Genomic DNA, 27,157 nt, shown 5'->3' on the forward strand with positions numbered 1-27,157 from the left:
ATAACTATATTTTGCCACTGGTAAAGGAGATGTCTCATAGAGCAACACGTTGTCCAGCAGTCAAAATGTTTTTAATGATGAACACACTTGGTACAGCTGCCGTAAAACAAAATAAAAACTCTTCTATAACAGAGCCAAACATACAGGGCAGTAGCACAAGCACACAGTACCACACAGAGGACAGCCCATGAGCTCACATGAACATTGAACTAAAGTTGTAAGACATTAATAAAATGCAGACCCCAAAGAGGTGTTCAATTGTGGGAGAGTTTCTGACATCAAGATGTACAGTCATAGCCAGCAGACACTGTTAAATATATCATCTGATGTGCTATTATTAATACTCTATGGAATTTGATTAACATAGCAATGCGCTGGCTGAATCTGTTTCACGGGCTGCGTCCGATTCACGCATTGTTGTCGATTGTTTTTTTGTCCCGATTTTCATCGAAAAGGTGACAATATCTCCATCGGCCAACGATGGGGCAAGTCGTCGGGAGTTTCGTCAAGAAGTAAAGATGCCCCGATACATTTAAATTAGGTGACTACATTAATGTGCGTGCAATTGACATTTTAATTAAGTGTCAAAACTTTTGTATATGGTAATTTTGAAAAAGCTGTGATATTTAACTTGTTTTCTTCCCCAAGGAGTACCAATGCAAGACTATTTGTAATATAGCCAGAAACTAAATCTGCTAGTCTGTTATTGATGGACTTGTTATTTCAAAAGGTATACATCTGGGTTCAATGTGTGGTCCCCCCCCCCCTCTTTTATTTATAACATGTCAAATGTACCAGTATATTGTTTTTATTGGGTAAATTTGTTAATGTGGCTTTTTGCCGATTACCCCAGCGTAACCGACAATCGACACATTCGTCAACAACACTGGTTTAAGAGGAACAGGCCACTTTTTAAATCCTTTATATTAAGTTCACGTGCTTGCTTGCTTGCGCGCTTACGACCGTGCAAATCTTTCGGTCGTTTTTTAACTCACTTCCCGTGATCCAATCGAGCTGACATTTTGCACACAGACTCGTGCGTGACAATTTATTTTCGTGAAAATTTTTTTCCAAAATTTTCCACTTTTTAGGATTTTTTTTTAATATTTAATTACCAATTGCTTAATGGTGGCAGGCAATCATCTGACCCATAGGTGGCAGCCATCTCAAGCCAGAGGACGAGTGGACTCTAGCCGCCACGCATATAAAGGATTTATAGTGAAGAACTTTGTTTTTACGGGTTAATTTTTAGGCATTGGCTCTTCGTCACAGCACATGAATAGAAAGCCACCAGCACAACTGTCAATTCAAAGCTATCTCGAATATAAATTTTACACAAATCTAAAATCTTTGGCAATTCCTTAGTCGGACGCACGTTCACATGTGTGCACATCCAATCCCTCCTACAACTGAAGACCTTTTTCACATTTCGCCGCAACATAAACCACAACACTTAACGTATGCTAAATAAAACACAAGTAGAAATTGTAGCGCTCGCACATAAGTTTCGTCAACGATGGCTCACATTACTCAAGGGGTATAGACATTTGTCACACTGCATTGCAAAATATATATTTTTTTGCCAACAAAAAAAATAAGACTTCTTTAAATTTCTTCTTTTGTTTAATCTGCAAAGCCATTTTTTTACGTCCACCCTTTGAGTTTTGAATAAAACCATTTGAACGGTGAATTTAACAGAAATTATTTAACAATGGCGAGCTGTACGTTATATACATGCGGCTACGGCAACCGGAATTTGAAATTACAATTCTCTGTGGCGAACAGCCTCTCTTGACTCAATTCACCTTCACGACTTTAATTGCCAGTGTAAACATTTGCAGCGAAAGGTAGCAGTTGAATGAGGTGCCATGTAAATGATGAACCTTCTACACCAAGAATCATTCCTTCAATCGCTTGTTCACAAAAATGTGCAATTATACACCGTGTAACAAAAAAAAGTGTTCCTGGGTAGTGTTATTTCCTAATTGCTTACGCCTCAAAAGTACAGAAAATGGCTATTAATCCTCACAAACTTTGCTTTTGTGACCAGGACAGTGATATTTTGAAATTTACCTATTTTCAATGAGAAAACGTGCCCATGTGTCTTCTCGTTCACATAAAGTCCTGGTCACGAAAGCAAAATTTGTGGGTACTGACAGCCATTTTCTATACTTTTTAGGCATAAGCAATAAAAAATAACACTTAGTACCCAGGAACAAAAATTGTGTTACATAGTGTTGTGTCGATAATATTTGAAAACCTCAGTGGGCTTTGCCTGATAGGATGGGATGGTTTAGTTGTATTTGTATGTGTTTGGGTGATTTGTTTACCTTTCTTGTACTTTGCACAATCATGTTTTTGTACTGTTTGTTGTTGTAACGTTCTTACCCACCCCCTCCCCCCCCGGACATGTTAAAGAGCTTTATAGCTCATCAGATTCCTCCAGAATATTCTGATTCTGAATGGAAAGCCCTTGATCAGATTTCATGAATTCATACAGACTTGCGATCAGGAACTGAAGTTTACAGACCATCCATTGATTGGTGATCCGAATTCTCTTGCAAAACACCGCTCATCAATTTGCTCACGTTTAGTGCTGAACCGCTCACACTGGCAATTAACCGTCAACGGCTGCATTTTTTACTTGCCTTGTTTTCAGAGGATTTCGTGTAAATGTCAATCCGGCTTGCCGCAGGGAGCAATTAAGTGCTTTTTTTGTTGTGTTTTAAATTAATCTTAATTCTACAGCATTACATTCACAAACGTCAAAACCGTACCAACTGGCCATGCCAAGAGATCGAGTCGAGCAGACGTTGCTGGCTGGAACCCAGAGGAGACGATGACTGGAAGTGAATCGCTAATTGGTCTCCTAGCGGGAAGGCCACAATGTTCAGAGATGTTTCAAAGTCAGGGATCAACAACTCCAAAAACTCCAAAGGAGACGCAAAGGATCTCGCCACCTCTCGTTACCGCTGTTCTACAACAAATGCAGCGCATTGCAGGCAGTGGCCCTACTGTGTTCAAAGGTGGCAACCAGTCTTGTAACAAGTCAAAAACCAGAACAGCCCCCCGGAGATTCGATAATCACATTTATAGGTCACGATCTGATTCCAGAATAGTTTTTTTTTCGTCTCATTTTTAACATCTTGTTCGTATTTTTTTGTATTTTTTCTAGTTTTATTCACTTACAAGCTTATCATTTGCATATAATTTGCTTAAGTTGTAAATAATCGATTCTCACATGCATGATTCACTGCATGTATAGCAAAACAAAAAATCATTACGAATGGATGCGTCTAATGATGAAACCTGTTTTCATCCAAAACTCATCTGCCTTCTGTTGAGCAATAACTTCACCAGCACCCCCTAAAACAATGTTCACAAGCTTTCATTTTTATATATTTTTTGATGCAATATACGCTTTGGATATGCTGTTCACTATTACTTTCATTGATGTGTGCCCTCTATGGTTTCCGTCGAATAATTGGGCCGGTGGGAAGCTTGCAATTATGCACTTGCTAAGTAAAGGGAGTTCTCAGAATCATGGCTCAACAACACATTCTACGCAGCATGACACCGGCAAAATTGAGTCTTTTGATTTCACCGCAGATAGCGCAAATATAATCAAGGTGCTTCACCTGCAGCCGCACTGCATTCCCCTTTAAGCCTAACTTGACATTAACCTTTACAAGGGATCAAACAAGCAACCAGGCTACTGGCCAATCACTGTTTGCCTGCCCTGAACGAAGTTTGCGATTGGTTGGTCGATTCCTGGTGGGTGGCGAATATGAGAAAAATCAGATATCGGGGTTAAACGCAAGTGCGATTCAACTGAATTGACAAAGCAAAAGTATTCTGTGGCAGCTGTATAGGTCAAGATGTGCAATTCAAACACATGGCAGTCGACTACATAGGTGGGCAATGTTGGTTATGACTACAGCTCAGTTAATTCCATGTTGGGAGTAACACAATAGCCTCACGGCGATTGAAAACTGCACAATTGTGAAATCCATGGCAGGTTTGGACAGCAATCTCACACGGGTCAATAAGCTTCTGCTGGGCAAGGTCCACGCAAGCCAAGCAGAAGGGTCGGAGTAAGAGGTCGGTCTAGATGAGTCAACTTGTCTGGATTGAATGCTACCTTTACACCAGGCAGATACATTTAAAAATGAAAAATAATAGGTTTTACCCTTTCTGGCAATAAAAACCGGTGTTAAGATATTCAAACGCCAAATAGATACCTTTTTTTTATTTTGATACTGGCAAAAAGGTCCCAAAGGCAGATAACATTTTACTCTTGTAGTATGTGATAGATATTTTGGAGAGGCAATTGTGCCTCTCACAAGGTCTCAAGATGTTACATTCAGATTACATTTCCTTTGAGTTATCTATAAATTTAACAATCCCAATGAATTTATGTAGGAAGCTGTCAAAGTTTAACATTTTCTACCCAATATTGAACCTTTTTTGCAGTAATTCCTTTCGGCCTTTTGAACACCCAATAATATTTTTCTAAATGTACTCTGTAGATTTCACAGCAGTCATTTACAAAATTGCTAAATAAAATGTACACACGTGTGATAAGATTCAATGAAAATGGGGTAAGTTCTTTCACGGCCCTCCCATGCTTAACAAATTATACAAATAAACCAGGTTATAATAATGATAATATACTTATCCAGGAAAGACCAAGTCTCAAGACATTTGGGATAAAACAAGTATGAACACTCAACCTCAAAACTCATATTTTTTTTAAAGAACATGTGAAGACGCTAATATACGTCTCCATAACATCTACGCAGTGGTGACGTGACAGGTCTGTTGCCGCCCTGGTTTGTGACGCACGACCTCTTGATTCCAGACACGTGACCCTATCCCACTCCCCCCTCCTGCAGGCTGGGTATACACTCTCGAGGGGGTGGGGCGCTCTCTTAGAGGGGCCCCTCCGAGTAGGCTGTGAAGCTTTTGACTCGGGAGAAGAAGAACGAGGCGTATTTCTTGTCTATGTCAAAGTTGGACACCACCGTCTCTCCAGTTGCCCTGGAAGCAAAGAGAGACACCAGGTAAGAGCAAGGGGAGACATTTGTCTCTCTAGGTGAAGTTTTTCATTTTTCAGTTTCATTCATTTGGTATCGCCCTGTGAGCCATTCGGCTCTTGAATTGGGTGCAACCACAACAAACAAAAAACTAAAACATGAACAAGAAAACATCTTAAAGTGACTATGTGCAGTGGAGGATACAAAGGGGGAGTGATGCGAGTGAATGACCCCCCCCACCCTCCCTTGAGACTCAGGAAATTGGTATTTTATGGAAAATTACAAGAGAAAATGCATTGAATGTTTTTTTTATGAATGTTAAACCCTATTTTAAGCTTGATATTTCAGGACTGCCAAACCCCTTGAGAAGTTTCTATATTTGCCCGGGTGAAGGTGTTCCACCTTGTTTTGGAGAATGGTCCTGGAAAATGTCACAAATAACTTAAAAATGGTTCTGTATACAACAGTAAGGTGACATTTCAGTTTTTTTGCATTTCAACCAAACCGAAATTATTTCATCTTTAACAGTTGGAATAAGACATATGAAATGACAAACCAAATATCAAGTGATTTAAGGCATGCACACACATCCCAGACACCACAAACACCCATCATCACACACACAGCAACACCACACCGTCCAGCCCACGACCCCAACACCTCACCACAACCATCCACAACACAGCTCATGGTCCCCCGCACATCCCTGTGCGCAATCCCCCATGCCCACGTGCACCCACCGGCAGGTCACTTGGCATGAATGTTGCAGCCACAACAGCTTGTTGAATCTCTGCCGCCCCCCGCACACCAACTGCAGCTCCACGTGGAAGCGCTGCTCCGACTCGGGCGGTGCCACACGGCGGTAACGGCGGTATCGCTGGAAATCCCCGCCCCTCTGCACGAGATCAAGCACGCGTGTGCATGCGTAAGGCACAGTTAATGAACTCACGACAGAGAACACTCCCCACCCCATCAGCGCACCCCCCCCCCGCCCCGTCCACTAAAGAACTCACAGCACAGAGACCTCCATTAGTTGCGTTCACCACAACGACACTCAGTGATGAATACTTTTTTATATATAAAAGCTATTTTATCATGTGTGAAAAGGCTTTAACGGTTTGGTGTAATTTTAACAATTTGTTTTTAAATGTCCTTTTACGCACCTAAAATTGGTTTGTGTTTAAAAGGTATTTAGTTAAATGTTGTTGCGGCTTGGCAGTTGTGCGATTGGCTCACAATCAGAAGGTTATGAGTTGAAATTCCGGTTTATGATTGATTCAGCATATCATCCCTCCGGGGTCGATAAAATTACTACCACTCTGCGAGAAAGTCAGCATAGACTCACCCCTGCTGTAGGAACGTGAAATTTCCACCACTGGCTCAATGCTCTCAACAAGGAGATGACAGCACTGGTTCAACGATCTATTAAGAGGTCACTTTGCTTTGGTTTCAGTCACAATGCCATGCTGGGCGTGAGGCCCTCACCTCCTTGTCGGGCCTCTTGGTGAGGATGGAGAGGACGCGCGTGTCCCCGTTAGAGTCCTGTGTCATACGGAAGTGGCCGTACAACACAGCGTCAATGCTGCGGTGTGACAGGTTGTTAGGGACAGATAAACGGGAGAACGTTTTAGAATACATATCTTAACGGAGACGTTCAACAAAAACAGGACAAAATACTGAAAAACCATCAAATGGTTAGAAATACAACAAAAGATACAAGTTAGGACATATGAGTTGGGCCACTTTGAGACAATGTTAGAGAGACACTTAAAATGAGTAGAGAACTTTAAACAAGGCGGCAAGGGCAAGTCGGTTTTGGATGCATCTCCTACACTTAAAATACTCCACAATTCGATTCCTGTCCACAGCTACCATTAGGGTCGAATGACATCTGAACTGATTCTTCTAAACCTTCACCAAAGCCTACCGACCAGCGTGGTCAAGTGTCGTCAAACAACCAACACGACCCAACAGTGTGGGGAGGTTCTCATCCAATAATCGCCTGACAAGAGGGCTATAAATGTGCGTACATACAGAGTAGGTGGGCATGCGAGATTTGAATGACGGCTGCTGTATGTGGCGTCGCTCGTCGCTTACCGCGTGTGCTTTGTGCGCAGACGTGACACGATGGACTGGGGGTCGTCTGGAGTTGTCAGCATCATCACCAGCCCGTCAGGGAAGAAGCGCAGATACCTGCAGTAAACAGGGACACATCGCACGGAGGTCCCGGACGCAGCCAGCCATCCAGTGATCTACCCCCCTTCTGCCAAGCGATCAACAGTTCAAGACCCGATTTTTTGTCTCATTTGCATTGCCCGCTTCATGTACCGTGCTTCGTTCGTTCCATGAGCTGAAAGGTAACATTTTTATACTATTGCATGTAATTTGCATCTCATAATAATTGATATATTTTCATGAACACGGTTGGATTGGTCTAAAGTGAAAGTGTGTTAATTTTCACTGGTGAAGCGCTACATGCTTATAGGGGACAATGCTTTTTTTTTACTTAACCAGGTATGCACGCTCCACACTGAGGTGCACTAACTCCAATAGAACAATGGAAGAAGTTGGTCTGTACTGATCCAGACAAGCCTGTCTCAAAACTCTTACTAATGAAGGTTTTTTCACATGTAGTAATGAATGGAAATATGCAGACCATCCACAAATATAATGGAAAAACATTCAAAGGTCCGCACATGGATGCGAGATTCTCCTTGCTATCTTGCCATCTCAAAGCAACCTCAAAGCCCAATGGCTTTTGGTCATTTTAAACACCAACCCAAGGCATGAAATAAACCAACTAGTGGGATTGAGCCAGATGTGTAACTTCCACATCCTATGGCGGTGGCCAAGTTTATCCAGCGACCAAACTGTGATGACGTCCCACACCGTGGTATGCATTTTATTGACCCCAGAGATGATGGGTTGACTCGGCCCCCGACTGGGATTACAACTTCCAATATTCGATTGCGAGTCAAGTGCTCCAAGCGCAGTGCCACTTGCCAAGATACATCAAGGCCAAGATGTCATCATGGCCAAAGCTGATGTTGTCACCAGACCTCTCCAATACGTTCTACCCTCCACAGATCCCTCTGCTGCTCCACAATAGAAACTTGACTTCCAAGATCTGCCCTGACAGGATCCCAAGATCTGCTCTCGGGGCTTCCATTTTGGTCACCAGATTCGTGAACATCACCCCAATGCGGGTGTTGCCAATCGCCCTCACCCATTCTGCGCATGTCCCACCCAGCACAACCAGACACATCCTTATTGCTTCACAACTCAACCCTTTTCCATTTCGAGACATCTGTAAGTTGCAGGGTGGGTCCCGTTCACCACTGAATCTCGGAACGCGCAAGCGGTCAGCATTCAAACTAGATTCGGTTAGCATTCATTTTATTGTGAGGCATCGTGTCATTGTTTTTAAGGATAATTGTCCTCACCGCAAGAAAACTGTAGCGACACGACTGCACTCTATGACAGCTGATGCCAAACCGTGCCACACGCCCTCCGGCATGGCCTTTTACTTCCGATTGTGACCAAGACGTGGAAGAAAAACTGATGACGGATATGTACATACACGTACGTCATTGGAACGAGAAAGGGTTAATGGTTGAAATCTATCCACTAAATTCGCCCGACTCACCTGAAATATTCAACCAGGTGCCAGGGGCTGTAGAAGCCGTCCAGGGATTGCTCGCCCTGGCGAATGTAGCTCACTCTGCTGATGTACACCCCTGCATCCCGCAGAACAGCGCTCGTTAACGCATGGAGCTATGAGCACGCGAGGGTCAAAGCCGACGATCATCATGTGTGAAGTCTGGGGATCATCATGCCTATCTTAAATCACCTGCAGTGTATGGCTTTCTTTTTACTGCCTCTCCAATCTCGATTGTTGTTCTCGCTTGTCTATACTGCGTCATTTGTAGTCATTGTCTCATTTCTTCAGTTCAACCAACAGCCTAAAACATTATTATTTGAACTTTGTGTTTGCTCAGTTTGCCTAAATATAACATTAATGTATCACATGCATACATAAAAAAAAATCCAAACATTTAAAACAATCGTTTATGACACGCAACTCGATGCACGCACTTGTGTAAAGATTTGACTCTAACCGATTAATCGTCGCATGCCCAGTCGCAGGCCAACTGTGGGTACAGCGTCTCGTCACGGCACGAGGTCACAGGGTGTCACTGCCGTGAAGTGAGGAACCACACGGTGGGGAGGGCTGTGCAGGTGGCCTTGGCGGAGGGAGCGGTACCATCGTAGCGCAGGCGCGTTCGCTCCAGGAACATGTGCCTCCAGGACAGGTAGGGCGACAGCTTGCCCGTGTTACGGCCCCACACCCTCAGGCAGGCCAGCCGCCAGATCTCCGGGTCCCTGTGCAGTGACAAAAACACAGACTTAAATTACCTGCAAACTATTCCATCGGGATTGCAAGGAACAATCGATGGCGAGATGTTAACTACCTCGCCTGGTCAACAGGATGTGGTGGAATTTCGATTTAAAGCTTTCGTGACTGCAGGGATTCATATTCTTGGTTCTTTCGGTAAAGTCACGTAGAACGGAAACAATAAAATAATACAAATATTAAACAATACAAATTCTCACGTTTCGACTGCAACACAAGCAATCATTATCAGGTGTGAAATCCACAGCAAGAAAATTTCTTGCTGTGGATTTTCTTGCTGTGGATTTCACGTCGAAACGTCATGAGAATTTGTATTGTTTTATATTTTTATTATTTCATTATTTTCCTTCTACGTGACTTTACCGAAAGAACCAAGAATAGTGATGTGGTTGGTTGTATATCTGGATGAAAAAATAAGACTCGGCTTTACCCTTTCTGGCAATAAAACGGGTGTTAAGATGTTCAAACACCAAATGGATACCGATTGCAAGTCGGCATCAAGTCTGCATTAACCACACGTACTCGTGGCAAAGCATGCAAACAAACACGCCCTGATAATATGTGCATTGCCTTTGAAACCGATTGGCCTACACCAGAGACAGCCTTCTTGAAAGTGTAGGCCAATTAGTCTGCTTACCTTTCCTATACTTTGCACTCCCATCATGTTATTGTTTATTGTTTGTTGCTTTTGTAACGTTCTGACCTGCCTCGACTGGAAAGTTGTGAAAACGAGCTGCATAGCCCATCGAATTCTTCCAGTATGAATACATATTCTGATTTTGACACTCATCCATAGAGGCAGCGACAAACACACCGCACATACACATAAAGGCGGGCTGGATTCACGTAGACCACTACCGACCTGGCACACATGTAGAATCCCCGACACACCATAGACAGTTGTTCCAGAGAGCGCAGGTCCAGGTCGCTGGATACGACCCAGCGGAATACATACACCAGCACCTCCACGGGCAGCGCTGGGAACACCAAAGCACGGGCAGAGCATAGAGCAGTACCGTCACACTCACCCGCATGCAAACCGTCGAGCGAAAACTTGTCTGTGTGCTCACTCGAGTGTGGGGCGACGCTCATCTTCACTGGCAGTACCAGAGCCAGTGGTGGAAATTCCAGTCACATGTATGTAGAGCTTCTTTCGCACCGTACGTAGCCAACCGTGCTAATAGTAGCGGGCAAGTTGATCCAAAAGGACGTGCATTAAGTGGCATTACTCATTTTATCCACCCAGAAAAGGTGATCGTGATGGGTTGAGTTGACACTGGGCCAGGATTTGAATTTGCGACCTTCTGATTGCGAGTCGAACGCCGACAGCGTTTCTTCATCTGCCAGGTTCTTGCGTTCCAAGCACTCAGCACCAAAGCAATTGCCCTTGCATTAACAAATCGTACCCTCTGTCTGCAACGCAAAACCCACACTTCAAAGCATACAACTCTCGCCACAGGAATTTGTCAGTATTCCTCTTCAGCCTTAGCCAATGGCCCAGAGGTCTGCAGACACGCGCTCGATACGCGCGTACATTCAAGTCGCGGAGGCTCTCGCACGTCACAGAAATTAACGAACCTCCGTCTCCAGTTGCTTTACAAACCAAGAGGCCAGGGGCCAAGGGGGTTGATTTTCTCCACGTTCGGGAGTAACATTGCCAAGATATCATCATCCGCTGGGCCACTGTGCAGACATTCCGTCGCGGCATCTCGCTCGGGTAAACTCTCCGTTCTGCCGCGCCGATGTTTATCGGAAAGGTAGGCTGGCAATCGTGTGGCAAAAACAAGCCTCGCCAGCCAGTCCATAAACGGAGCCTCCTCTCAGGCAATTCAATCGGCAGGCCTAAGTCTTCCAAACCTATCTTACGTCCCTTACCAGTTGACCACACCTGACCAATACGAAGGTAACGATGCATTGATTCACCAAATCAAATCAGTTGTAACACTCAAGATACGTGCTTTAAATCATGTGTATGATCAAACTATTTACGTGCGATAATCTACTAATTACGATTTCTTACAAAATATGCGCGATTCACTTTAAGATTGCGTTCGTTTTTTTGTCTCGATTAGACCGTCTTAGCTGCACTGTCTGGTCTGCACGTTCCATAGCATTGGTTTACAACCTCTTGCTTGCCGCATGTCCCCTACCAGACCTATCAACTGTCCATATACCCCTACCAGCATATGAGTTCAATATTTGATTAAATAATTGTGATGCTCTTAGTTACATGTAATTAAAACCGAAGCCATTTATCTCTTAACTTAACAACAATGACTAAATATTGACAATGTAATATTTCCACATGAACAACACACTTCCGTACAGTTTAAGTAATCTTTTAAACACCACACTACACAGCAGGAAAGTTGAGGATCACTGGGCGTGGAATAAAATAAACGGTGTAAACACGAGAGGGCACAAGCAAAGTATGTGGATGGCCGAGGCGTCCAAGTTCATGGGTTCACCGAATTCCATTCGACAGATAAGTACATGGCATTAGAATTGCTAGTGCACACACAATGCGCATACATATTTTTTACACTTATTTATCCAGCAAAGCCTCAGCGAGTCCCACTAATCTTTTGCCAGGAGGATCCTGCCATGTTTTTGCAGTAGGTGGCAATGACTGCTATGTATATTCCAATTTAGTCATCTCCTTCGAAACCCCGCGTGACCTAACCCAACGTGACCATTGACATTCCGTGACCCGTGTCGCATAACCCTCGAGATGTCACTTGGTATCCCTGGGAACCGCCCGTTCCATAATGCATATTTCAACGGTACTATCCCATTCGTACAGTCTGCACCGTCACAATTTGTCATACCATATCATTTTTGTGCTCCGTCTCGTTTGTTACTTGGAACTCATTTAAACCATTAGCCTCAATGAATCATTTGCAGAACGCAAATATAATTATAGCCGGATGCAGAATTCTATGCATGCATCAGAGCATAAGAATCACATCGTCCCGACTAGAGCCCCTGTGACAGCACACACACAAGCGAGTCACAAAGTGCCACGTTCGCGGCATACATTTTGGCAATGACTCAGGAGGAATAACCCCCAATCGTGAATTAACATTCAAAATACAATCATTGGGAGACATTTCAACGTCCAATCACCTGCAGGAATCGCAATGTCCAATCGATCAGCCAAGGGTTGCTCAACATCCAATCAGCAGGAAGCTTTGTGGTGATGTTCAGCGATGGTATAGAGAGATGCACATCTGGCTTATCTCATCTGCCGTGATATATTCAGAGAAAGGGAGCAAGAAAGCATGCTTGGACTATGCCAGCCATGGTGCTCAGTGAGTTTTACTGCAATCAAAGTGACTATGAACTTCCGAGCATCTGCAGAATCTAGGAAAGCGATAACCCAGAATAGCAAAGCGTATCGGGTGAATAAACGCACGCGTTTATGTTCCTTTTGTGTCACCCGCCGCTCACTTGGTTTTATCATCACAGGCGAGCCACGTGGGTTGTTTCTTTTTCAAATGTTTTTCTCTCTCACGTTTCGCCGAGTGGTCGTTATTTTTGTTTGAGAGCCTCAGGTGCTGCACGTAGCGTTAAAAGTGCAGCTCTCTCTCCCCCTCTAAACAATGCTCACGTCAATGATGGGGTTTTACGGTCAAGTTTTGGGTCATGAAGATGCACAAAAGAATGTATTTACAAAGACGGTGGTGCCTCGGTCACAGCCGGAGAGAATAAGAAAACCGTGGAGAGCGTGACTTCCTTATAATGACATTTCATTCGTCTTTCCGAGGTGGAAAAAAAATCCGAAGCACATTTGTGACTTTCAATTATTATTTCTTTATTTCGTGTAGCTGCGGCACTTGGAACGAGCCGTCAGCATGGACGGGTTCAGGAGAAACCACTTCCGGAGCCCCAAGAAATAAAAGAGTAGTGCTTGACAACACTCAACAAGGCACACGGCACGACCTTGTAAATAAATTACACGATGGCTTCACGGCTTCTCGGGCTTTCACGCGCCAAGAGATTATTTACGTCAATAACGCGATAAAAATTATAAAACAAAGAAATGTTAACGTTCCGAGTGTACCACGCACAATTTACGCCTAAAATCAAGAGCCTTCTTCCGAGCCGTGGATTTTTGGATCAGCCTGCGATGCAACCCCTCGATAAAGCACCTTCACAAGCACGGCACTGTGTTGTCGCTTATCGTGCGCGGCCCGGTCTGCTGTGACGATGAGCGATACACGCCCACGCGCGTCTGTGCTTGTTTTACCAAAAAAAACGTTTCAAGCGCTGGGGAGAAGATAGTCGATTTCTTTAACCGTGTTTTCATACGAAAACAAATGATGCAAAATTATGAGATACGAGCGTGGTAGAAAAAAAAAATAGATTTTTGGGGGAAAGATATGAAGGAGGGAAAATAAGAGGCGGTCGGTCGCGCTTGTTTTGTGGGATCGCATGCGGACCGTCAGTAGAGCAATCACGACTCATTGCTCTGTGACATTTCATCCGAGAGCGAACGCATGAAATGCGACATTTTCGAGAACGCATACGGTGGAGTGAAGACAGCACGAGCACGGCAGTCGTGTGTGTTTGTGTTGGCGCGCGAATGTGTGCGAGTGTGTGTGCATATATTAATGTCCTGTGTATGGTTGTGCAAGCATGTGTATCAATGTGCATATGGGTACGGATGAATATGGGTGTGCGAGTGTGTGGCTATGTACCGGTTTTCAGGTGTGCAAGTGTGTGCAAGTGTGTGCAATAGAGTGCAGCGTGTGAGTGCAAGTATGCAAGCATGTGTATTTGAGTGTGGGCATATGTGAGCGCATGCGTGCTTCCGAGCGTATGTGTGTGTGCGAGCAAGTGCGCGAGCAAGTGTGTGTGTGTGCAACTGTGCGGTTGTATGTGTGCAGGTAAAACAGTGCACGCGTGTGCAAGCGCTTGCGGATGCGTGCAAGCGTGCATGCAGGCAAGCGACTCCTTGCAAGTGCGTACGGATGTTTGTGTGCGAGTGCATGCGGGTATGTCAGTGTGTGTAGGTGTGTGAGTGTTCAAGGGTACGTTTTGAGTGTGTGCCAATGTTCTCTCTCACCGGAAATGTGCGTCTGCCTCGACTCGGTGTCCCGCCAGCACAGTTTCGGTTGAGCCTCCTGCAAGCTCAGTTCACTTTGGAAGGAGGTGAGGAGGTTCGTCACCGCGTTGTCCTCCACCGCCTCGCTGAAGGAAACCACCCATCCACTCGTTCATTGACTGCGAGCTTCCACTCACTCATGCGTTCACTGTCAACTTCCACTTGGGGAGAACGGTCAGCAAATATTACGAGCGATGGACTATACTCAAGCGTGGTGGCACACGCCTGTAAATTCAGAGACTTAAGAGGGTGGAGGTTGACGGATTATAAAATCAACAAGAGACAACACAAGGGTGACATAACATCACTTCCTGGCTTTTCCCATTAGGCACCTCCTGTGACGTTCCTTCCCGCTGGTCACTTCAGTTGTTCCTCTGCCGTTATTGTGCAGCATGGCCACAGACAAGGCGTTGGAGATCAGAGATTATACTCCATCGACAAGGCCCTGCGCAATCGCGCCATTTTCTCTTGAAATTATAATGACCGACGCTGCATCGGGGAGAGTGCAGTTGGCCCAGCGATGCTCGCTCAGTGTCAACAACCCCACTATGCTTCGTGCGGGCCGGGCCAAGCTTACCGATTGTCCATGTCTCCTGGCGAGCCATTTTCGCCCTCAAAATCATTCACCCGGAATTCGATGTCAGGCACCAGCTGCATCGCCTGCCGGTAAAACTTGATGGCTGGAAGCGCAGAGAAAACAAAAACCCGCAACAAAGAAAATTGTCGCTATTTTATGTTATGATTTACGCCCCCCCCCCCCGCCCCACCACCAGCGTATCAACAATGTCACATTTCGAAATTGCGGTTCAATTCTGAAAGTTTTTTTGTTCAGAATCAGAATCTTGATTTATACCGGCAGAATCCGATGAGCTATAAAGCTCTTTTCACAGATGTCCAGTTGTTAGTTTCATTATCCTGTGTGCGGGACCCACATGGATTGTTACATTGCCGCACTGTGAGAAATGGCGATGGGGTGGGGAGGCCTTCATCCAGCAGTGGACAGATTATAACCGAGATGATGGCTTATTTCGAGATTATACAATCTACAATGTTGAGCGCATGGTACGTTGTGTGTGACTTGTGTTCGATTGCACTCCCTGTGCCTTTGCACTTGTTTGTTTATTGTGTTTTCCCAGGTCTCCATTGCAAGAGGTTTGGGAAAGACTTGTATGCAGTAGTTGTGTCAAGGTAACTTAACCCAAACATGCAATATTGTAATTTAAACATGTAAACCACATGGCCAGATGTTTTTGTTTTACAATTAAATCATTACTTATTACCGTCACTTAGTTATTCGTCTATTATTCAAATTGATAACCTGTTGGCAGAATGTGAAACTGAAAGATGTGTTAAAGCTTAAAAAACTAAGTCTCTTTCATTCCAAAATATCTTGGCCATCTGACCACTCTTGCATAGTTTTAGCTTGGGACGTGATTCTTATGCCCATTTTTCTAAATAATATTCCAATGTTGCTATCGGACAAAACAATTTCCACTTGGAACTCCCATGGCAAGCAGTGTACCATCTTGGGCAAAGGGTGGCTCTGGAGGATGTCAGAACTACTTCCGAAGTCGGTCCCAAGGGGCCCGCTTTAGCCACACTAGGGGCACACAGACATTGGTAATTGTTTGCTGATAACTGCAACAATCGCCGCCTTCAGCAAACCCCAAATGCCTCCCAGCTAATGCTCACGTATAGACTCGCGAGCCTACGTGCCAAATTCTCTTCTTGTCCCAACGTTTATTTCAATTGGATTTGTTTTTTTTTGCAAAAAAAACCTGCTGGTGCCTCAATCACCACTGAGGAGGAGTGAAGAGGTGAAGGGGGGGGGTAAATCATCCAGGTGATGTGTTTTGGCCATGTCGCTGAGATGGGAATCTCTCCCTAAGTGCGTGCGGCGTTGAGGCTGGAACAAAAGGCGGCCAGCCGTCCCCGTCCGATTTCGCGGTCATGTCTCCTGCTCTCGCGCGCTCGCCCGGCAGCCCGCTATCCGTTTGGCAGCACGAAACTAAGACAGCCAGCCGCAGCCTTTGCAGTGCTCCCGTGACAACTTAGCCGGCATTTGCTACATCATTTAGCATGAGACGGGCATGGGCTGACTTGCTCGTATCGCATTACAGGCAATTTGAAATGAATACGATTAAACCACACAGGAGACAAGACGCTAGGCACATAACCAACAACAACAACAAGGTAAATATTTACAAAGATAATTCAAATGTATCATTTAATGTATTAAATTGTAAATATTTTAATATTTCCTGTAAATTGTTCTTAGTGGGGCAATTACAAAAAAAACTGTAATAGCTAACTGCTTAAACGATAAATGAGGCAACTTACATCTATGCTTAGGGCTCTAAGTCAGTGGTGGATATTCTACATTTTTATGGCTGGGGTCAGTCTACCATGAAGACAACCAATAATAGACTTTAGCAGAAAACAGTACTGATATTATTGACCCAGAGGGATGACAAGCTGAGTTGATGAGGATTTTAATTCCTGACCGTCAAATAACGTACTTGCTGGCAGTACTATTTCTCAACTGTCACCATCATCACCCTTGCGAGTGAGATTAAATTAAAAGACTGCCTCAGTGGAATAGACGTTTTCGTTTGGAAAGACTGGTCCCGATCATGGGAATGTGGAATGTCCACGACTGGCTCAGGACTGCCAACGAAGATAAGCCTTAGAGGGTATGTGACTTGTTTAGTGACCCTGTTTACAAAACTAATTGAACACGCTTGGTGGACAGGCGTGCCGCTGTGTTTCCATCTTGTGGTAAATTGTGCCTGTCCACAGAGTCCATGACAGACGTTGCTCTCGCTCTTATCAGTGACAAACTGCCAGGCCAACACGGGCGGTGACAAAGAAAGCGGCAGCAGCAACAACAGAAAAAAAAAAGTGTTAAAAAAAAAACACCGAGAGGCCGTTCCGGCACAGTCGCCCCTCTCTCCCCACCGTCACCTGACCGAATTCCCCGGTGTCATGTTTCACGGGACCAGTGGCCCTGACAGCCTTTCCCTGCCATCGCCCACCCGCTCCTCCCCTACTCCGCCATCTCCGGTGCAAGGCATGCGTGCCGTTCCATCATCAGCCTCGGCCCCCAGTCGAACCCTAAACTTCAGCGGCAGCTTAGACGCCAAGCGCTGACCCGACCGCACACAGGTGATGCTTGCCCACCCCCCCCGCCCACCGCGTTTCCAACACCACGCCACCCTCGCCTAACCTAGCCCTCTGAAGTTTGGAAGACTTAGGAAGCGAGGCGGCAAAAATAAGAAAAAGAAAAATGAAAAGAAAAATTGAGGGACGACCAGCATTTTGGAGAAGGGAAGTTGTCAAAACACTGCTGTTGGAGGGCCTTCGATGGTGGGGACCGAGGCTTCATGATGGCATTACTGTTTGCTGCAACCACACAGACGCCATGCTATTCTGAGTTACACCAGCTTGAAGCTTGTCTTCAAAGGAGAGAGTATAACATTACTGCACTTACTCATAATCTATATTATGAAATGAAAAGCGAATTCAGACATTCCGACCGGATGCCCTTATTTATAAGGCTTCTATTGAAAGCACTGAGCCAGTGGTGGAATTTCCACATTTCTAGGACAGAGACCAGTCTATCCTGAAGACAGAAAGAAGGCTTCCCGGAAGGAAACCTACACATTGAGATCTCTTCTTTCAGTGACCGTAAATAACCTATGTCTGAATTACCCTTTTAATTTACTGCACAATGTTATACCACTTATTACCGATAACCATTGTTGTTTGTTGCCAGCCTAGGGGGAGTATGGTTGCTGTCAAAGTAATGTGGAATATGAACCAATAGTTCAGGGTCAGCAGCAAAGCTGAGTGCTACAGCAGCGGTTGCTTGTTGAACATATAAAAACATTGATTTTATTTCATTACAGAAATCCTTACAGTCTCGTTTTCAGGAGTGCCCCAGGAATGTTTGACCAGTTTATTTTAGAATATCGATTCCCTAAAAAGTCACTCTTGCTCGGCTTACCACCATCACGGCTGGCAAACACCAAACGTAAAAAAAAAACTGCACAGATGTGATTTGTGAGCAAATGTTTACAGTAACGCAACGCTGACACTGACCCTGAATGTTGTGATTTTTATGTTTCGCAAGGGATTTGAAGACGAGTAATTGTGATGTTTTAAGTGGGAAACCCTCGGATTTGTGGTGACCCGGATCAGGATTACGGGTGAGAGAAACGCAGTCATCACAAGCTCCAAATCCCCTTTAATCCCAGTAATGGGTGCTGAGTTGGGTACCTTCATACAGAGCCCCCTCCTGTTCCAGCTCTGCAGCTCTAATGAACAGCTCCCGCGCCTGCAACGCAACACAACACAATGTGGGTTTATATAGCATCAAGTAGGCCACAACGTGGGTTTACGTAGCGAATACAACAGAACGTGGGTTTACATAGCGTCTAATAGGACACGTGGGTTTAAGTAGTGTCTATTACACAACACAAAGTGGGTTTATAGAGCATCTAATATACACAATGTGGGTTTACGTAGTGTCTAATACAACACAATGTAGGTTTACATAGTGCCTAATACAACACAATGTGGGTTTACGTAGTATCTAATACAACACAATGTGGGTTTACGTAGTGTCTAATACAATACCAATGTGACTGCATCTCATGGCACTGTATAGAACTGACACGGCACAACAGCGCAAACATCGTCAAATCATGATCCTCTGCAGATAAGAGTTGACATCAAAAAATACACAGCACAAAAAAAATAAACGGCTCTTGTCATTAGGCACATGGCAATGCCTCAATTAAAACGTAATCTTACAAGCATGATACATCAAATTGAAAGTTTAATAACAGGATATTTACAAGCAATACAAATCACATGAAAATGATATGCTGTTACACTGATGTAATATTTCAAAGCCGTTGTCTAATATGTGGTTGACCAATGTTCGTCTTGCCAGAGTTATATTCCGAATGTGCTACGTAACGACATGAAAACATTCCCATTGGAGATTTTAAGACGAGCAATGCTCCACATTGTCAATGGCCTGAGAAGATGTTGTTACAGAATTACTTAAGTCACTTCAAATCTCCTTTGTCAACATGAGGGACACACTTTTAATATGCCCTGCAATAAATGTTTGGTTTAACACGTAGGCTTTCGCGACCAATATTATTCATAATCAACGTTTTTGGGTTAGATCGCATTATTTATAAATGTGTCGTAACCCTCCACCACCCGACACGGCCAATCAGCAAAAAGTGTCACGTTGACACTCCCCCCTCCGCCTCAAATCGTTGCACCTGATGAGTTAAATGATGACGTCACCCTGCTGCTGCTCTATTTAAGACCGGGAGCAAGAGCAGAGCCTCACCATTCTGGCGAATTGCTCGATGATGCTGGATGCAATTACCAGTGAAACGTCGTACTCAAAAAATGGTAAATGTTGTGGTTTCACTCTTCAACACACCAGTGGGCTAAAGCAGTGAACTATTTGTCTTTTGTTAACGTGACACTTTTTTGCTGATTGGCCGTGTCGGGTGGTGGAGGATTACGACATATTCATAAATAACGTGATCTAACCCAAGAACGTTGATTATGAATAAATGTTTGATAAGTGTCAATGAAATGGAAAATGTTACATCTCCAAGCTGGGATAAGTCACGGCTCGTAAAATTACTAATCTAATGATGGATTTTTCACGTGCAGTTATTGCCGACCAGGCTGAGACCATAAAATCAATAACCCGAGAACCTGGCTTAATAACGAGCAGCTGAAACCCAGATTTAAACCCAGGTTGTGAATGATTGCTGGCTCAGTGTCTCTCTACCACGGTATTAGCCCAATAAGCAACCTGGCCACCAATGAACAAAACGAAGAACATTTAAAGTGACTTTCATCTTAACGACTGCCGTACCTTGTAATACATCACCACGTCGCTATAGGTAAGCGTCACTGAGAAAAAAACTATAATGCATCACACTTGAGCTTAAACTCCGACAAACAACAGGCACTGTGGAGCACGTGCAGAAGCAACAGTGCGATTTGCATCCGACAATAATTCAGAGAAGTGTAGTCCCGTGGCTGTCACACAAGGGCGTATGTAGGCTTCTGTCGGGCGCAGCGAGATAAAATGAACCAGCGATGGCCAAACGCCACTGGCCAGAGCTGATCTACGGTACGCAGCCCCACCTGCTGGTAATGACCTGTCATGTACAACCAGGTGCGCAGCCTCTTGTTACGATTAACCAATTGACACTGATTCAACGCTCACTCGGCAAGCATCGAATTCAGTGCTTTATAACGGAGTATTTAATGTTAATGTTTGCACACGTTTCCCCTCAGGCAATGTTATTGGCTTAACTTGTTCAAGCGAGTGAATATAAAATGTTTGATCGAAATCTCGGTATGAATGAAATCGCAAAGTTAATCGATCAAATTTTCATTTCTTGTTTTACTAACTGTAGTTTATTAAACCAATTTCTTTTTGGTCTCATATTTCATCTTTATTCTGTATTTGTTGCAACCCAAGGTTCACTTAAAAAGACGTTGACTCTCAACAGTTTATCACCTGGTTTAAATTATGATAATGTATTAATTTTGAACAGACCACTGCACATATGTAGCACAGACGTACATTTAAAACAATTCCTAAGCACAAAATAAAATTTCATTTACCAAAGTGTACAATAAATAAACGAAGAAATCAGTGCACGATGAATATCATTTTTAGAAGGTCAGATTTCAACCTCCTCTTAAATTATTTACAACTGCAAAGCAAATTGCACCGTTGTGGAACAGATCCCAGAGCTGCGTAGGGATACAGAAAATGCCATGCCGACTATTTTGAAGTTGGTATGTGGTTGCACCCAAATGACCTGACGAGCCGATCCCTGCAAATCTCACATGGGAACATAAACTTGAAGAAGCGCCTTGATGTAGGAGGAAGCCATGGAATGAAGAACTTCACATGGATTGAAGCAGGTCTTGGAATTCACAATTCATAGGGAAATCACTGTTGACATCCCTACAGAGAGTATTCATTTTATCAACGCATGTAGAACTTCTTTCGCAACATACGTAGCTAACCGTGCCAGAGGGCTTCAGAAATGTCATAAAGCGGCAATACGTATCTATTAAGCAAGAGTGTAATGATACATTTTAATGAGGGAACCAGTGCATTGCTACAACCCTAAATAACGAGTATGGGTGACGGTGCCAATTCGGACTGCCAGCGTCTCTCCCCCTTGTCGCCGCACCTGCTCTTCTGCGCCGAGCGTTGTCTTTGCTCGGTCTTGTGACCCCGGCTGCACCGGGGACGGCACGGGCAGCGGCGGGGCTGTACCACCGGGCAGGGGGCCCTCGCGGGCAGTACCCCCTCCTGGGCGGCCCCCTTTCAGCTCCGAGCGCCAGCGCTCCCTGAACGCCTCCAGCTGCTCCTGGCGGCGGCAAAGGACACGAGCCTCAGGCGCAACCCAGGTGGAGTGCTTCCTCTGGCCCCATTATGTTACAACACAGCATCATGTGGATTCACAAGTGTGACCAAACGTCCCTCAGCTGTAGAAGACACATTCGGCACGATTTGGCGAGTGTGTAGATTAATTCTGTGGTCTGTCTTGCCATTGAATTCTGTATCGGCCGTGCCTCATATGCACTTGACATTTGCTCTTGTCGTGTGTGCCATTTCTCATTTGTGTTGCTCGTATGTATTGTCGCATTTGTAATTTCTCTCTCATTTGTACTTGAAGAATGGAATCGGCTGTATTTCAAATGCACCATTGATGGCATGGGATGAGTACGTTTCCAACTGGAAATTCAGCAACAGATCACCTTGTGTCAGGCAATAGCCCTGAAAGATGACATGGCAGTATAATAATATAAGAAATGCCTTTATTTACCCAGGAAAGCTTTAGCGAGTCTCAAGTATAGCTCACGAGAGGGTCATCCAAGGGAAAACTTAATCAATTCCATTAACGAGTGTTTGGTGACTTCTGAAGTACCATCAAAAATCTGGACAACATTGTTTGTCAATAAGTCCCAAAAATGTACTCCAAGAGCTAAAACGTGCCAAATTAGTGAACCACCAATTTAATGCAGTATTTTTATGCTGCCAATTGTGCCCAAGATAAGACCAGTAAATCACTACAACTAAAATCCATTTAAATTATGCAGGAAACTAACTAGGTGCTTTCATGCTGGGTTCAATCCTAATCAAGGGGGTGATTAAGGCTCATGGGATAAGTTGTAGAAGGATCATTAAATGCATTTGTTCTGCACTTACATTCAGATTCTTTTCTGATGCAGCCTCTTGCTCATCATCACTGTCATCCATGAGAAAAGAGAGATGATCTTTGTCTCCTTCAGCCTGTTAATGCACACACACCCACACAAATACATGCGCACACACATACTCAACAATGTCCATTTCCCACTAAGTAAAGGTGATATCACTATAGCGTTCCAGATCTTCCCATACCACATCAGTCATCTCCTCTCAAGCTTGTGCTGTACCCCTTTGGCCCCCTCTATCTGGTCAAAGTGAAATTGCTTTGGCATGCAGTAACTGGGCATGCAGCCCACACAACCTTGCCTGCCAAAAAAGCTTACTGATGTGACTCTGTCCAGAACATTCGAGTATCTGTGAGCTCATTGCAGCGTCCAGCCTGATTAAACCCAGGAAGGAACGTCGGAAAGCCAAATGTTTCAAGCATCCGCAGGTGTACCTGTGAAAGGGACCACGTTTCGCAAGCATAGAGAAGAGACTTTATAACTGTGTCCGAGAAGACTCGGAGACGTGTGTGGAGTAACATGCCAGGCAGTTTCTACACAGCGTAGCACGAATGATGAAAATAGAATGCTGTGTGAGTGATCCGAAGCGAGACCTTTGCTACCCAACCGAGAGCTGGTCATTAGCACACTATCGGGTATGGGAACTCCTCAAATATCTCCACAATTGCCCTATTACTCACGGAGAGGTAGAGGCATGGAGTGTTTAATGCAGGGGCGGTTTCTTCATTAGGGCGATTGGGCGACGCACCACCAATGTCATTCAACCACAGAGTCACGCTAGCCGTCACTGTGCCTCTGGATATAGTCCAATCAGCGTCATGCTACGTTCTGTGGAGTACCGCCTCTTTTTGGGCGATTTCCCTCCGGCTGAGAATCGCCCCGAGTAGTCCCATAGACTTACATTCAAAGATGTTTTTTTTCGAATGGGAGGCGCTGCAATGCATTCTCTATGGCTTCCGGGAGGGCTCGCACTAACGTGCTTACGTCATCATACGTAAGCACGTTTCATCCAACAAAATTATTTGTCGCCACCTAGTGGAATCTTTAATAAAAGAAACATGAGTGGATTGTATTAATAGTGAGTATAGAAACAAACAAGATGTATTGTAAGAGTCACTTTATTTTTCATTAAAATTAAAGAAGTGAAGTTGCCTTTACATGCTTAAGCTGTTAATTTATCCATTGCATGGGTGGACCTTATCCTTATCAATCATCCAGACATTTGCCCCCCCTGAGAGATTTTGCAGGAGCCGCCACTGGTTTAATGGTACAAAATATCTAGGCAGGTGCAGATGCAGACATAGCAATTGCAGGCGATTTAAGTTGATAAATTCCCAGGTCCAACTCAACGATTCAATTTAAATGCCGAAAGCTCCAACAGCCAAACATAATTGTTTACGGTAAATAATCGAAAGAGTATCAGGAGGAATCTCCCAAGCCATGTTGTGCAGCCGCCTTATTTACGCACTGTGTTTTAACAATGTTGGAACACTTGTTAAAGTTTATATCCCAGTAGAGAGGCACTCCTGGACTGTACAACGTCGTTCATGAGTCATGAGAGAAAAAGAAGATTTAAAATGTATTTTAAATTACACCACTAGATCAGAAGGATGCAAATTCAAATCGTGGCAGGGAGGTTGACTCATCCGATCACCGCTGCGGAGTTGATCAAGATTAATACGACGTTGGACTTTGGATAAACTCGCCCCTGTCATACGACTGTGGAAGACACCGTTTGCACATGGCTATAAACAGGATAGGAGCACTGCCTCAATGCACATTTGCGCAGGAAATTCACTTTGTTTTTAGACATCACTTTAGCACGCATGTCTCTCAAAGTGTTATGCAACTGTTCCCATGTGGACCTAAAGGCATTCCGTTTACTTCATGTCAGTCTATGGGTATTCATTCATGTTAGTGTTTAGCCCCGTACATAGCTGTTTTTGGGAATCACCAATGAACCAAAGCCCGATTGCCGCTGTTGTTATCCTGTAAGCAGCATTAATTTGTCATCCGCGTTAACCTTCTGGCGAGGACCAAGCGAACTCTAACATCTTCAGCCATTGCCTAACCACTGCCGGATGAAGGCATCTCCTACCACCGCACAGTCTGACAGGCAATCTTTTTCAGTTAACATTTTACCGAGAAAATCCCTTGAGCTGGAACTCGTTTGCAAGGGTGCCAAACGTGTTATAATCATCCAACAACGACGCCAAGGATTATTCCGAGTTATGCAAGATATCGTAATTATCGGCAATTCACCCGCATTGGCTCTACCAAAGCGTAACTGGCGATGGCACACCGAATGTTGAAACCGGTCTAGAGCCTGCTTGTGTTGAAACAATGCTCCAGGATTTCTCCACAATTCTTGGCTGTCCGCCTGATGATGCTGGTTGTAATTACTCGCGAAACGTCATCGGTACTCGAATTGTAAATGCTGTGGGTTTACTCTCCGACACACAGCGGTGTGCTGCTGTATTAGTATCGAATTGGCATGTGACAGACCTTACTAATTGGCTGTGTCGGGTGGTGGTGACGGGTTTGACGACACATTTATATTTACGCGATCGAACCCAAAAACTTCGATTATGGATATTGGTCGCAAAATCCACCGACCTGTTAAACTCAAATGATACTCTCGGATGGGTTATGAATTACTTTTCTACATTTTATTTTATGTGGAGACGCAGATATGTGGAGGAGACATTGTGTGCTTGCGTCTTGTCGCAAACAGCTGTTATGTAATGACACGTACACACAATTTTTTTTTAAAGTCTACAACCCGTACAGTAAGTAGGTCAGCAGCGTGCGTGACGTCACGCGCAGATGGGAGGGCGGACCGCGTAAGTGACGTCATACTCGCACGCTGTTCGCAATAACATCGACAATGACGACACGAGCGACCGCTACGATGACGCCACTACCAAAGAACCCCCCCCCCCCACCTGTCAAAGAGAAACCACGCAAGCTGCAGCTCCTATTGGCGCGCAGGCCGTCACGTGGTGTTGTAAACACCCCCCCCCCGGCGACCAATGAGCGTCGAGAAGGGGTGAGCTGGTGTCAACACTGCCGTGTTGGCTACGCCCCCCACCCCACCAACAACAACCCCAACAACAACAATCACCCCAACAACAATAATCCCAACAACAACAATAATCCCAACAACAACAATAATCCCAACAACAACCCCCCCAACCACAACAGTAACCGCCGCCACTCGCCACACAGTGGCGGTGACGTCACCACGGCGCTCGTGCCAGGCTACGTGCGCGTCTAGACCGACGGTGAAGTTGTAGAACGCCCTGCTTGGCAAGTAGGTCAACAGGAACAGAGCCAGCGGGTGCCATGGGGTCGGCCGACTTGAGCCGAGTGCACCGATGCAACTCCACCCCTCACCGCCACGAACGCCTCTCGCGTCTTCGCCTCAACGCGACCGCGCGCCGAGTTTAAAAGCAATCGCCGCTCACCATTTGCACCCGGCTCGAGCGAGGGGTTGTCGACGACGCGCGCTCGCCACGCGGCGCTCAGCACAGTTCACGGTCGGTGAAGCGAACGACGCAGCGAGCATCGCTACGAGCCCTGCGAACCGCGGCCATGGCTGAGACGGAACTGCGAAGCCACGCCCCCCTCCCCGTACTCGCTAGACCACGCCCACTGAAGCAAAGCCACGCCTATTTTACGGGCCGTCCGTAAATGACGTCATGCACCTAGGGGGGGGGGTCAGACGTTTGTGACGATGTGTGACGAGTGGGGGTTTGAGAAATGTGACGTCACATCAAAATGCGCAACTTTAAATAAATATAGACAACAGGTTCTACTTAATTAAATATACTTTTTAATAAATGTTTTTTCCTACAACATCAGAGTCAGCGCCACATTAAATACGCACTACAATGACAATAGTTTAAAGCGATTTGAAGCATGTTTTATTTTCAAAATGGAAATATGGTTTTGGGGGGGGGCAAAGCTTTGTGACGTCATATTTGAGGGGGGGTCTGACTATTTGTGACGTCGTGTGACGAAGGGGGGGGGGGTAAAAAATCGTCCAAAATCGCGTGACATCATTTATGGACGGCCCCTTATGTGTTACAAAGACCTTTTTCTCCTGCAACGTCACCTGTTCTAGGGGTCACCACGTACGGACACGCCCCACACACAGCCGGCGCCGCCCCCGGGCCCTGCAGGCCACGCCTCTGTGACAGGCCACGCCTCTAACTGCGGCAGGTCACGCCTCTAACTGCGACAGGCCACGCCTCTAACTGCAACAGGCCACGCCTCTAACTGCAACAGGCCACGCCTCTAACTGCAACAGGC

The 27,157-nt window shown here is 45.1% G+C and overlaps 1 protein-coding gene across 1 annotated transcript; it reads right to left on the reverse strand.

The window, feature by feature from the left end:
- Positions 1–49: 49 nt before the first annotated feature.
- FBXO9 (F-box protein 9) lies at positions 50–26,493 on the reverse strand. Its single transcript, XM_078873153.1, is given in 14 exon segments — positions 50–5,040; positions 5,777–5,931; positions 6,522–6,618; positions 7,134–7,229; positions 8,683–8,773; positions 9,301–9,419; positions 10,313–10,427; positions 14,519–14,643; positions 15,135–15,237; positions 18,836–18,893; positions 21,814–21,993; positions 22,836–22,919; positions 26,311–26,348; positions 26,351–26,493. Coding segments are annotated over 14 exon segments (1,431 nt in total). The 5' UTR covers positions 26,412–26,493; the 3' UTR covers positions 50–4,931.
- Positions 26,494–27,157: the final 664 nt, after the last annotated feature.

This window comes from Lampetra fluviatilis, chromosome 2 (genome assembly GCF_964198595.1).
Source record: "Lampetra fluviatilis chromosome 2, kcLamFluv1.1, whole genome shotgun sequence".
Classification (NCBI taxonomy): Eukaryota; Metazoa; Chordata; class Hyperoartia; order Petromyzontiformes; family Petromyzontidae; genus Lampetra; species Lampetra fluviatilis.